At 41.4% G+C, this 13,933-nt stretch overlaps 1 protein-coding gene across 4 annotated transcripts in view; it reads right to left on the bottom strand.

Moving 5' to 3' along the window:
* The window catches only part of UROS (uroporphyrinogen III synthase), a 41,496-nt gene that overhangs the window by 26,801 nt on the left and 762 nt on the right, over positions 1-13,933 (bottom strand). For 2 of the 4 annotated variants that reach the window (XM_045023715.1, XM_045023712.1), the window contains exons 2-4: positions 7,198-7,284; positions 5,513-5,596; positions 466-562 (exon numbers count right to left, since the gene is read on the bottom strand). In XM_045023715.1, coding sequence (XP_044879650.1) covers positions 466-562; positions 5,513-5,596; positions 7,198-7,260 — 244 coding nt within the window. In that variant the 5' untranslated portion in view covers positions 7,261-7,284. Of the gene's footprint in view, positions 1-465; positions 563-5,512; positions 5,597-7,197; positions 7,285-9,189; positions 9,242-13,766; positions 13,820-13,933 lie in introns of those variants that run through there. The other 2 variants (XM_045023713.1, XM_045023714.1) reach the window with 2 other exon arrangements.

The following is a 13,933-nucleotide window of genomic DNA, read 5'->3' as shown; positions in this document are numbered from 1 at the left end:
CTGTTTCAAGTAAGATTTCATGAGAATCATACATGCATGATGATGGGGATGGCCAGTTTCTAGCGGCTAGAGAGTTTTCAGTGGACACCTACGTACAGTCCCAGAATATACCTTTATATATTAGTGCTTACTACTGTCCTACCATTACTAAGAATAACCTGCATTCACTTTATGGGGAAAAATGAAGTCTAATTAGTAACTTGCACTCAGAGTTTTTTGTTATAATAACTAGAAAAATTATTATCATGGGGGAGAACAAACAAACAAACAAAATCTCTACATGGGAAAGCTCACCTAAGCATAAAGCAGCATGGTGCCTTTAAATATTCAAAGTCAATTATTAGATATGATTTTTTTTAAATATACACATACATACACACTAAGTAGACTCTGGTGGGAGAGAGAATGAAATTTACAAAACTTCATTTAAAAATACATAACCAAAAGGTATAAATCTGCACTTACCTTCATTTTTACTATTCTCTCCCAAACATAACTTGGCAGCTTCTACTGCTCTTGGACTGGTAAAAATTAAACCCTCATAACGATCTGGATGAGAGAGCTACCAAAAACAATTTAGAAAGTATATTTAGATAAACTCTGGGCAGTTCAAAAAACATACAGTGAATGTTACAATTTTACAATATGAATGTTACAATCCAAAATGGCAAATATTTTGATCATTTAATACAAGTAGCAGAAATATTATTGAGATTTATAACACTAAATTCAGGCTAACTCAAACTTTCACACAAGACAATGTTAATTCTGAAATCTGAATGTAGGAACAGACAAATTCTTCTCACCAGACTTGAATGTGAGAAAAGTGTTGTATGATGGATTTAAAATTCTTACAGGGGAAGCTAATTATTGCTAGCAGTAACTCAGGTACTTGCCTCACTGCCAGGATGAAGACTAGTTCAGATTACTGACTGTCTATGCGAAAAACAACACCAACAAAAAAAATGTCTGTGAGAGCCTAATAATTGTAGGCCTTGTCTGAACATAGTAACAGATTACACAATTTAAATTTAGCATTTCAGTAAATATCCCTGGACATCTGTAAGAACAAGGATAACACAGAACTACCGTATTTTCCGGCGTATAGGGCGACGGGGCGTATAAGAACATAAGAACATAAGAACATAAGAAAGGCCATACCGGGTCAGACCAAAGGTCCATCTAGCCCAGTATCTGTCTACCGACAGTGGCCAATGCCAGGTGCCCCAGAGAGAGTGAACCTAACAGGCAACGATCAAGTGATCTCTCTCCTGCCATCCATCTCCATCCTCTGACGAACAGAGGCTAGGGACACCATTCCTTACCCATCCTGGCTAATAGCCATTTATGGACTTAGCCACCATGAATTTATCCAGTCCCCTTTTAAACATTGTTATAGTCCTAGCCTTCACAACCTCCTCAGGTAAGGAGTTCCACAAGTTGACTGTGCGCTGCGTGAAGAAGAACTTCCTTTTATTTGTTTTAAACCTGCTGCCTATTAATTTCATTTGGTGACCCCTAGTTCTTATATTATGTGAATAAGTAAATAACTTTTCCTTATCCACTTTCTCAACATCACTCATGATTTTATATACCTCTATCATGTCCCCCCTTAGTCTTCTCTTTTCCAAACTGAAGAGTCCTAGCCTCTTTAATCTTTCCTCATATGGGACCTTCTCTAAACCCCTAATCATTTTAGTTGCTCTTTTCTGAACCTTTTCTAGTGCTAGAATAACCTTTTCTAGTGCGTATAAGACGGGGCGTATAATTTTACAGTTAAAATATAGGTTTTGGCCTCTACTCGCCCTATAAGACGACCCCCCCTTCCGAGGGGGGGAGCCCAGAGCCTTTTAAATCCCAGCCGCGGCCGGGAATCAGAGGGCTCTGGACTGCCCGCTGCGGCGGGGAGCCCAGAGCCTTTTAAATCCCAGCCGGGCGGGGAGTCAGAGGGCTCTGGGCTGCCCGCTGCGGCGGGGAGCCCAGAGCCTTTTAAATCCCAGCCGCGGCGGGGAGTCAGAAGGTTCTGGGCTGCCCGCCGCGGCGGGCAGCGCAGAGCCTTTTAAATCCCAGCCGCGGCCGGGAATCAGAGGGCTCTGGGCTGCCCGCTGCGGCGGGGAGCCCAGAGCCTTTTAAAGCCCAGCCGCCGCTGTTATACCCGGCATATAAGACGACTTCCGATTTTGGGAGGTTGTTTTTTAATATAGAAAGTCGTCTTATACGCCGGAATATACGGTATGTATCTCAAATTTTAAATAAAATAATTTTTAAATGGTAACAAGGCAGAGAGAACATCAAGTGTGCAATTTTGTGGGTGCAGCACAAAACTTTAAGCCCAGGGCAAGAGAAGGGCTAAGACAGCTGTTCAGCCAATTTTTTCCCCTCACGGTTCTAGGGTAATGGGGGGCTGAAAAGTACTGAGCACTTTTGAAAATCTCACTACTTTATTTAGGTGCCTACATGGGTGCTATTAGGGTGCTGAGCTTTTTTCAAAACCTGACATAAAAAGTGTAAAATACTCATCTTATACACAAGTACAGGACAAATGTTTAAGATACTTTTTTAACAACTAAGCACCCAGTCCTGAAACTGGCTCGGTATGGAACCTACTGCAGACATATAACTCTAATAGAGAACAGACAAATAAGGAATATTAAAATAATGTGGGAAAACTTCTTTAGCATAAATACCATTTTCTATCATCTCAGTTACATGATTTCTTTATATACAATAAAATAAAAATTAGGACTGTCGGATGTCTGAGGGTTATAGATAAATTTGGGCTAGCAATCAGAGACCATATAGAGATTTACAACACAAAATGCTAACAACAAATGCATGTTGTGACAGACCCAGACCAGTGGGGTACAGAAGTCTGGTAGAGGGCAAATATACTGGTCACTGGATGAGTAGTTTTCTGTTCCCTGAGTGACCAGAGCAGGGACTGCAGTGCTAGAGTAATCAGGAACCTGCTAGAACCAATTAAGGCAGATAGGCTGATTAGAACACCTGCAGCCAATCAAGGCAGGCTAATCAGGGCACCTGGGTTTAAAAAGGAGCTCACTGCAGTTTGTGGTGTGCATGTGAGGAGCTGGAAGCAAGAGGCGCAAGGAGCTGAGAGTGAGAGGGTATGCTGCTGGAGGACTAAGGAGTACAAGCGTTATCAGACACCAGGAGTCTGATTAATTTTCAAGGTGGACACCATCAAATTAGGCCTGAATAAAGACTGGGAGTGGATGGGTCATTACACAAACTAAAAACTATTTCCTCGTGCTAATTTTTTTTCTCCTACTGTTACTCACACCTTCTTGTCAACTGTTTGAAATGGACCATCCTGATTACCACTACAAAAGTGATCTTCCTTCCTGCTGATAATAGCCCACTTTAATTGATTTGTCTCGTTAGAGCTGGTAAGGCAACCCCTATTTTTTCATGGTGTGTGTCTTCCTACTGTATTTTCCACTCCATGCATCTGATGAAGTGGGTTTTAGCCCACGAAAGCTTATGCCCAAATAAATTTGTTAGTCCCTAAAGTGCCTTACCTTAAAAAGTTTATATTTGTTTTTTAGTTTTAATAATCATTTAACAGGCCCAGGTGCGTGGCAACTGACTCAATAAGAATGTCTAATCAAACATCACAGTAGAGGGTTTAAAAAAAATACAGGAAAGAAAATCAATGTTATGAGAATGAATTGAAAATTTTGAAGTTGTTTCTAGCTTGCAGGGTTCAAAATGGAACAATTTCTCACTCCTCCCCACCCCAAATTTTCAGGAAACACCTTTTAAAAAATGTTTGAATTTTTGTGTCTTCCTCCTCTCACTTTTTCCCACCAAGTGCAATAAAATAAATTATGTGCAGAGACATAATTTGTCAGTAAATTTTCATTTTTCCTAACCTTTGAAAAGTTGTAGAATAGCAAAAGGAAAAATGAAATTAATTCTGCCACAGTAATTATTCAAACGTCTCCAGTTTTTGAAGAGTCTGAATTTTCATTTTTCCTTTTGCCACTCTAGCTTCTCCAAGGTAAAGAAGTTTTGAAAAGTTACAGTGGCAAAGGGAAAAATGAAAAAGTGACATCCTCCCTCCCCAAAAAAACCTAGCTATGATTAATTTAATGGCAAAATGGAGGGGCGAAAGGGGGCAATAATTAAAATTTTTGAAACTTTCAATTTAAAAAAAAAAAAAAGGAAAATTAAAAAAAAAAAAAAAGCTTTTTGTGAACGTTTTCAGTACAGTAAAAAGACCATCTTTTGTCTCCAAGATGTTTCAAAACAAATGTCAACCAGTCGTACTAAACACATTTCTTTTCTGTTTCTGTCTCCAGCTCACATGGCCCTTCCCTCCTCTCTCTCAAGTCCACAAAATCCCCATTATTTAGAGCATTCTGTGGAACACACCATTGGGCACCTGTCAGGTAGGGAAACTTGAATAGTAAACAGTGTCCTTAGAATCTAGGCAACAGGTGGTTCAAATCATACAAACAAGTTCTTACGAAGGCCTATCTTTTTCTTGCATAAACCCACCTTCCTGTATATACCTTCCTTTATATAAATCCTAGTGTTACAGCACACTATGCCATAGGCAGGAGCATAGAAGAAAGCACAGTCAGATCTTAGCTTAGTTTCCAGTTAACAAACAGAGGTCACTGATGAGCAGCTCAAACCACTAAGTGTGCTGACCCCATGCCCAGTGGTTTTCAACCAGGGGCCAGGGTGCCCTGGGGGGCCAAAAGCAGGTTTCGGGGGTCCACCAAGCAGGGCCGGCAGTAGACTTGCTGGGACCCAGGGCAGCAAGCCGAAGACCCACCGCATGGGTCTGAAGCCCAGGGCCCCAAGTCCCGCCACCCGGGGCTGAAGCTGAAGCCTGAGCAACGTAACTTTGCAGGGCCCCAGGCAGTTGCCCTGCTTGTTACCCCCTAATGCTGGTCCTGGCTTTTATATACAGAAAAACAGTTGTTGTGGGCCATGGAGTTTTTATAGCATGTTGGAGGGGGGGGGGGGGGGGCTCAGAAAGAAAAAGGTTGAGAACCCCTGGCCTAGTCCCCACTGGTTTGGGGGAGCAAGAAAGTGAGTCCTAAAATCAAGCCTGTTTTCTTGCCAGGCGGCAGATGCACTTCCATGGCGCAGGCTTCTAGGCAATCAACCTAGTATTATAGTCACTGCAATACTGGCTATAGCTCATCCCAGCTGAATCTGTCAGGCTAGTTACATGAGAAGGGACTACATCACCTAAGGATGTCAGGGGGATGAGTTTTGCACACTCCGTAAGTTCTTCACCATTGTTAGTAGCAGCTTTTTGCTCCAATTAGGCAATGAGGGATGAGACTAACAAGATATATACTTAAGGAGGGGACTAGAGTTGTAGAAAAGTTCTTCAACTCCCTATCAATTCAGGAGAGAAATAGCAATACAGATAGTAGTGAGGGGGTATTATTGAATCAGGATTAGTCTTTGTAGCTTGGCAATCATAGGGCATAATTTCTCCAACAGGACTACTAAAAGGTTGAAATCTTACCTTTTCAAAGAAAGTCTGAAGAGACACAAATTCAAATGACAAAACAGGGATCAAAGCTGCTTCAAATCCATATAATCCTAATTCCTATGGATAAAAGTATATCTAGTCATTGGAATGCATCACAAATAGTGGTTATTTATATTTATAAGAATGGGCTATTTAGCAGCAGAACTATTCAACTACTTTTCTGAACTAAAATCCAACACTGTCTATGGAATTTTTGGTTGTTTTTACTGATGAATTTAGTGCTGCTGAAAGATATTGTACTGACAATCCTGGAGACTGAAGCCCTCTATTTATCCATTGAACAGGTACAATATAAGACAGGGTGGGCAAACTTTTTGGCCCGAGGGCCACATCTGGGAATAGAAATTGTATGGCGGGCCACGAATGCTCACAAAATTGGGGTTAGGGAGCAAGAGGGGGTGAGGGCTGTGGTTGGGGGTGCGAGCTCCAGGGTGGGGCCAGAAATGAGGAGTTCAGGGTGCGGGAGGGGGCTCCAGGCTGGGCGGGGGGAATGAGGTGCGGGGGGGGGTGAGGGCTCTGGCTGGGGGTATAGGCTCTAGGGTGAGGCTGGGGATGAGGAGTTTGGAGTGTAGGAGGGTGCTCTGGGCTGGAACTGAGGGCGGGGGGATCAGGGCTGGGGCAGAGGGTTGGGGCATGGGGAGAGGCTCAGGGGTGCAGGCTCTGGGCAGCACTTACCTCAAGCGGCTCCCAGAAGCAGTGGCATGTCCCTTCTCCAGCTCCTAAGCGGAGGCGCAGCCAGGTGGCTCTGCACGCTGCCCTGTCCGCAGGCACTGCCCCTGCAGCTCCCATTGGAGCACTGGAGGGGATCATTGGAGCGGGGCCATCAGAGTGTGTAGGAGTCGGAGGGGGGCCATGCCACTGCTTCTGGGAGCCGAATGGAGTGGCCCCCGACCCTGCGCCCCGGCTGAAGTGCTGGAGCGGGGCCATGTGGCTGCTTCCAGGAGCCACATGGAGCAGCCCCCGACCCTGCTCCCTAGCTGGAGCACCGGAGGGGGGCCATGTGGCTGCTTCCCCTCCAGGGGGAGCTCAAGGGCCGGCTTAAAGCAGCTGATGGGCCAGATCCAGCCCACAGGCCGTAGTTTTCCCACCCCTGATATAAGCGGTCTCTCACTACTGATGTGCCTCAGTACTAAGGGCCCAATCCTGCAAATTGTTATATACACAGAAGGTTCATTAAAGTCAGTGGGACTATCTGCACAAGTAAGAACTGCCCACGTGAATAGGGTTTGCAGAGAAAAGGCCAATTATAGGGGTAAAAGGTATTTAAGTATCCAATTATGTTGTTAGACTCTCAGTGGAGACTGCTAACAATTGTTTGTAACAATTACAAAATACTGTAATCATAATTCTGATCTATGTGAAAGCAAACTGATATTTAGTCATTTACCCAGTTAAAAACTAACTTCAATAACAATGGATGATTACCAGCTAAGAGCTTTAACTTTGGTTTTAGTGCATAACTGTCATATCTAAAACTACTCTTTGTAATAGTGCAAATTACACTGGAAAGTTAGTTTTCTCAACAGATACTAACATTTCAAACATTTTTTCCTAGTTTCGTAACATCCAATCACATCAATGTTTGATTGCTCAGTATTATTATTAATTTAATAGTGAAACAACACAAGGAATAGCTTCCCCCACCCCATGTTACTTACTTGAATATATGGATCTGGTCCTGAGCCTCTGTCTTTGGGGTCCTTCAGTAACAGAACCTTCATTGTTTACCAAAAATGGCTACAGAACTTTGAAACACAATAAAGAAATATCTAAATTAGATCTAGAGGACTTCTCTCTGTACAATGCCAATAAAAGTTATGCACCACAAGAAACAGGATAATTGACAGATGCACTACTGTTTACATAATGAGTAAGCAGTTAACGAACATTCTCTGGGAGTGAACATCCACCCTGATAAGGCCAGCAAAAAGTATATTGGTTTTGACTGATACCACTTACAGAGAGACAAACGACAATGAAAAGAATGTACTTTAAAAGAAAACACTTTTTAAAAGGAATAATTTTAGTAACATATTAACGTAGTAATATAATGAGCATCCTCTGACAGCTTTGCTATTCTATTCTATATTGGTTCTTATACTGACCTCATCACATGGTATTTGAGCACCTTCCAGTGGTGCACTAAGCCAGCATTTCTCGCATGCAGCCACAGCTGCCTGGGTAGTGATGGGGGAGAGGGGGGGCAAAGTTTTGGCCCCTCCTCTGGGCCTGCAAGTAGGGGCTGGGCCCTGCCCGACTCTGGAGCCACAAACGCCGGAGGAGCTGACAGCCGGTGTGAGTTCCCCACCTTCCCGTGGGCAGTGGGACTCAGGCTTCCAGCTTCAGCCCCGGGGTGGCAGGCGGAAATCTTCAGCCATGTGGCAGCAGGCTCTGGCCACTGGGGTTCAAGCTCACCACCTGCCTCATCACCTCTGGCCCGCGCTGCCTCTCTCAGTCCCTAACCCACCCACCCCATCACCCCTGGCCCCCAATGCCTCCCTACCCACCACCCCATCCAAGGCTTAATTTGTCCCCTGGCTTGCCAGGGCTGTGTGGGTCTCATGTGAAAAGTGAAATTTGTATGTTTGTTAATATCACTTTTCACTGCCCCACAGCTAGCTAACAAGTCTGCTGCTGTGCAAAGTGATATTAACAAACATACAAATATTATTTTTCACAGAAGCCGACTTGCTATCAATTCTATTTAAAAGAAAAAAAACAGAAACCAAAAAAGCAAAAGAAATAACAACAAAAAAGACAAGAACATGCAAAGCACCTTATTTGTATTTCTATTCTGTTTAGGGCCAGTAAAAAATAGAGACAACTGTACATTGTTGTTGTTATTGAGTCTGCAAAAAAACCAACAGCCCTATATAAATAAATTACAATGCTTTGGACAGGTATATGTGCATATAAAACAAATAAATATCATAGAATCATAGAATCTATGATTCTATATTTATTTATTTTTCCTAAAATTAATTAAGTTTTTTCAGAAAAACTGTCATAGCGGCCACCAGCCAAGAGTTGGTGGCCGAATTCTGAGGACATCAAAAAATGTGCTGTGAGAACCCCTGCACTAAGCTACTAGCATCTGTCTCATTATTCTTTCATCCTCTCCCCAGGGAGAAAAGTGTATGTAGTAGAGTGTTTTATCTTGGAATTTATTTTTATAACGTGTATTTCAGAGCACACACTTCCAAATGAAGTCATCAGAAGCTGTGAGAGCTCAATATGTCTGAAAATCAGACCCCACTGAAGTCAATGAGACAAGCTAGTCGTGCTTAGACAACTTAGACCATCACAATACACAGTCGTGTCATGCCAACATATTTTCAGAACTGTGGTTCCTTCCTTCAAGAAATTGTTAGCTATTAGATTTTGTTTCTTAATCATTTAAATCTAGAGCCTTGTAATTTGCATTTGGTTAATCTGCCCACCCCATAATATTCTCTCTCTCTCTCTCACACACACACCTCTCTCTCCAGTGCTCAGGAGAGTTTTAATAGTAGAAAACTGTCAGATGGTCTCATTTCAAAGACATCATTACTTTTACAAAATATGCCCCAGAACATTTATTACTATTACTATTTATCATGTTGAAGTATTATGAAGAAAACTAAATTACTCTGGTCCGATAAATGAAGTACCTTGATATGCATATTTTTGCTTTCTTAAAATTTGTTTTTACACAATAATTCCATTGCAAGTAGCTGAATATGGGAGTCTCCCAGTCATTGGTGTGAATTAGTGAGGTTCTGCCTGGAAGTAAGTAAAAATTGGAGGTTGTATCATATTCTTATAAAGGTTTAACAGAATAAATTATTTAGACAACCTACAATTTTTCACCCTTTTAATGTTCTTGTCTCTTAAGCAATTCCATAGACTTGCATAATGGCTTTTAGATGTGCATAAAACATCCTGGACATAGAATAATGGTGCTGTTTTGCTTTGTTTTGTTTTGTTTTAAAAAGCAGCTTGGTATTAGTTGTCCTTTTTACTTTTGTTAAATAGCAAGCAGAAGTTCAAGATGAAAGTGATGATGAAGATGAAGAAGATGAAGTCTTTGGCTTCATAAGCCTCTTAAACTTAACTGAAAGAAAGGTCAGTAATACTGGTTAACTTCTGGATGGTAATATCTAGAAATTAAAATGCTTCTATTCATCCTGTCTCACTGAAAATTACATTGTAGACATTAAGGCAAGTGCCAGATCATAGAATATGGAAGGGACCTCAGGAGGTCATCTAGTCCAACCCCCTGCTCAAAGCAGGGCCAATCCCCAACTAAATCTTCTGAGGGACACAGGAGGTTCTCCATCACTGGGAGCTCATCAGCTAGAGAGTCTGAATCAAGGCAGGTTGTCTTTCAAAAAGATCCACTCTAGCTCAGCCAGAAGTTTTTGGGCTTGATGGTTGTCTCTCTTTTTTTCCCCCTGTCACTGTCTACTCAAATGCCTTTCATACGACCAATAATTTAATTGTTCTGAAATTGTGTTCTGCTTCTATAAGGTTACACCAGGGGTCTCAAACACGTGGCCCGCAGGGTTATTTTCTGAAGACCGTGAGCTCCTCGCGACTCCCCCGCCCGCCCTCCTCCAGCATTTACCTAGAGTGGCTCTGGCCCAACGTGCACCGGGGGCGGGGCAGGCTCCCTGCCTCTGCGCCGCTCCGGGAAGCAGTCAGAATGTGGGGAAGGGCAAGGGGTCTGTGTGTTGCTCTTGCTTCAGGCAGTGCCCCCAGCAGCTCCCATTGGCCGCGGTTCCCCATTTCGGGGAAGGGGTTGGAATGGGGGCAGGGAAGGGGTGGGAAGAGACCAGCTAGTCGTGCTTAAAAATAGGCATGAGCTTAGATACTTTGCTGAATTGGGGCCTGACTTCTCTCCTACAGGAGGATTCAATATCACAACCATGACTGGAACTCATAACACTTCTTCCTATTGAGGTGTTAATCAGTCTCCTAAGACAAGGTTGTGATGACAGTTGCATGACAATAAGTCTAATTTTAACACACACATCCTCTTAACTTTTCATAGGGAGAAGATATTCCTATGAACATTTTTATGCTTAATTTAGAGGGGCAACAAATATTTTGGGGAGTGTCAAACACTGAGCTTTTTTTTCTTGAAAAATAAGCGTTCTCATGATTTTTCAGCCATTTATAACTTTGAAACAAAATTCCAAAGTCAAAATAAACAAAGTTTGGTATACTCCTCTGCAGAGTATAGATTATTAGAATTTTGATTCTGAAACTAAAGGCATTAACAATCTTTCCTGCTATTGACTGGATCTCCTCTAGCCACCCTATCATATAAAATTTAAGCATTTCAAAACTTCAACCAGTTATTAACACTTAAGAATAATGAACTTAAAGCACTGCAATGCAGTGTGGAACTGGCAGAGTTGTTAAGGTTCACTGAAGGAGAATCCATTTTTGGAAGAATTTATGAAATTTACTATAGCACAGCTCTCTTCTTGTAGACATTAGCAATTTCACAGGAGGCAACAGAAGGTAGTATATCAGGAGACGATCTAAGCCCAAGGTCTCTGCCTGTGGCTGACAGACCAAATAAGATACACAGGAGGACATCTCTGTTCCAAATTCTCTTATATAGACTAATGTAGTAGGTCTCAACTTTGGCAGACTTCAAGCCCTCAGGAGGGTATGTGCCTTTCTTTCTATCTGTCTGTCTGTGAATGTATACATGTTGCAGGGGTGGGAGTGTGGGGGTGTCAGATTTTTTTTTTTTTACACATAGGAAATTCACACAAACTTTAAACTTACTCTTAAAAGTTGTTCCAGTAATTACTACAACGGTTATATAAATTACATAAAAAGAACACTACGATTAAAAAACCCAACAGCCTAAGCCTTAGAAAGTATTGAAATTATTATTAAGGAAACATATATGTACTCCAATATCCTTATAGTTCATACATTCTCTTAATAGTGACACACACACTTCATAAATTACCTAAACTCTGACCGCAGCATGAACTTACAAACTTTTCCAAAATATACATCACTAATTATATACTTTAAATAATAGATGGCATACATATAATGGCATTTTAAAAAATCCTTTCACCTCTTTGAAGATAGATGTATAATGTTTAATAATACTAAGAATGAAATCATCAAAAATGTAAATCTAAGAAAAAATGAAAATTGTCCCAAGGCAATAATTCTACTAGGGAAGAGTAAAAAAGTCAAACCAGAGTTACAAAACCCCAGAATGAAATCATAAAGTTGATTCAGGTGCATTCTGGGAGGGGAGTTGTCATTGATGTTTTGGATGCAGTCAGAACCAAATTATCTCCCCATCATGTAGCCTGTTGTGTGTCAAATACTGAATAATAATAAACAGGTTTAAATCCATAAGTATCCATAAATCCATACTTATATGCTTATTATAGGCTTCCAACTATCAAATGAATCCCACTGTTTAGTTCTTATGGGCAAAATATATATTAAAACTAAAGAAAAATTATTGGGAAAAGTCTTATAATATCACAAACTACTCTAATATGCAATTAGCTGAATGTCCACTTTACACAGAAATCACAGAACTTATGTTTTGGACTCAGCCATCTGGTTTACTTTGAGTAAGCCTGCTTGCTCCTGATACCATGAATGTCTTTGGCTTGCTTTAATTTCTGCCAGAAGGCAGCTACTTTATTGACTTCAAAGGGATTGCAAAGTGTGTGACTGAGAACAGAATTTGGGCTAGAGCGGCTGCAGATTTGTGCACTCCTGTAATATTTGTCGTGCCATGCTAGTGTCCTTTGAAGGGCTTTGGTGCACCTGCTGTAAAAGCAGCTACAAATCTCTCTGAACCTTGTGTCGTCTTTTCCTTCACAGTTAAGGCAGGTTTATTTAGCAAATATATTGACATGTATGATCAAATATAAAGTGATATAATGCACCAGTATGGCAATGCTCTCACGCAGCAGGCATGCCTTATAGAAGAGACAAACCTTGCATTGTTTTAGCTACAGCCTATCCAAACTCATTTTTCTTAGCAATTATGCCCTAGGACAACTGACATCACCGTGAATGTAGGCACAATGCCACCCTAACAGATGGGGATGAGTATAGACAGCCAAGAAGCCACGTATGGGCAAATATGCATGTTGAATATGGTATTCCCAAACCAGAAATGTTGAAACAGCTGTTATTGCTGAAGTTGTACTCCCATGACAAAAGGAAGATACCATCAGTACTTTAAATTGGATTTCCTTTAGAAAAAATTATTTTTAAAAGTAACAGCTTTTGCGGCTTATTACAGTGTGTTATAGGTGCCACAGAAACAATAATCAGTATTTATAATGGATTCTTCAAGTCCTTGAGACTCTAAGAAGGAGCCCCTGAAATTGGCTAATGAATTATTATTCTGAACAGCTGGATTCCTGCTGAATAAACTGAAAGAGTATAGAACCCTGTGAGACATTTATGCTGTATAGAAGAGTCCTGTGTATCCTAGAAATGGTGGAAATACATGAATAATACACACAACTTCCTTGGTGATATATTCAGTGTCTTCCCACATATACTTAAACATTACACTCCTTTACATTATCTCCATTTCTCCAGAGATAACACAAACTCAAAACCAACATTTAAAAAAAGTTTCTGTAAAGAATCAGTGGCTGTCGATTTACATCTGTTCATCGGAAATGAAGCAGAAATGTCCCCACTGCCAATTCTTTGTCTAAAAGTGAAACCCTTAAAATGACCACCAGATGCTTTTTGAACAGACTCCAAAATTTTATTTATTTATTTAGTGTTATTTTCTCTGGAGTCTGGACCTTGACTATACCTTGAGCAAGAAATCTGGACCTTGACAAAAAGTATTTGATTACCCCTGCCTTAAAACAAGTAACTGACGCCAATCTTCCACCCTTGGCTTATTCCCTCCTTCATAGATGTTTCAAAACGCCATCATTACAAAGATTGTTCTTCAGTGCTAATGTAAATTGTATAAGGTGACCTGCAAAGGGGGGAGGGAGACGGAGGGGCTTTTGCCTCTTTTTTGCTTTTGTATGATGTATAATGGAGGCCTAAAGAGTGAGGAGGAGGACGGCTCTGCTTGATTTTTACATTAGAAATTAAGGTTTTATCTAACACGTAAGATGCCACGTATCACTAGAAACCTCCCAGGACTATGAAATTACAGAAACAAACAAAAACGAAACCTTAAAAACGGAGAGTTGATTTGATTTATTCGTACCATTTAAACCCCTTTGGTTTTGCAACCCCTTGTGACAGAGGCCGATTTTCAGCAGGGCTTCTGCTGAGTTAAGCTGCTGTCAAGCTCCTGGACCTCGCCCAACGATGCAGAGCCGGTATTTCTGCCGCCATGTCCCGCAGACCGTAGCCCCCACCCGCACCCGGCCG

The sequence above is a fragment of the Mauremys mutica genome, chromosome 7 (genome assembly GCF_020497125.1).
Source record: "Mauremys mutica isolate MM-2020 ecotype Southern chromosome 7, ASM2049712v1, whole genome shotgun sequence".
NCBI lineage: Eukaryota > Metazoa > Chordata > Testudines > Geoemydidae > Mauremys > Mauremys mutica.
The sequence above is the reverse complement of the archived record's forward strand: the minus strand, read 5'-3'. Positions and strand labels throughout refer to the sequence as shown.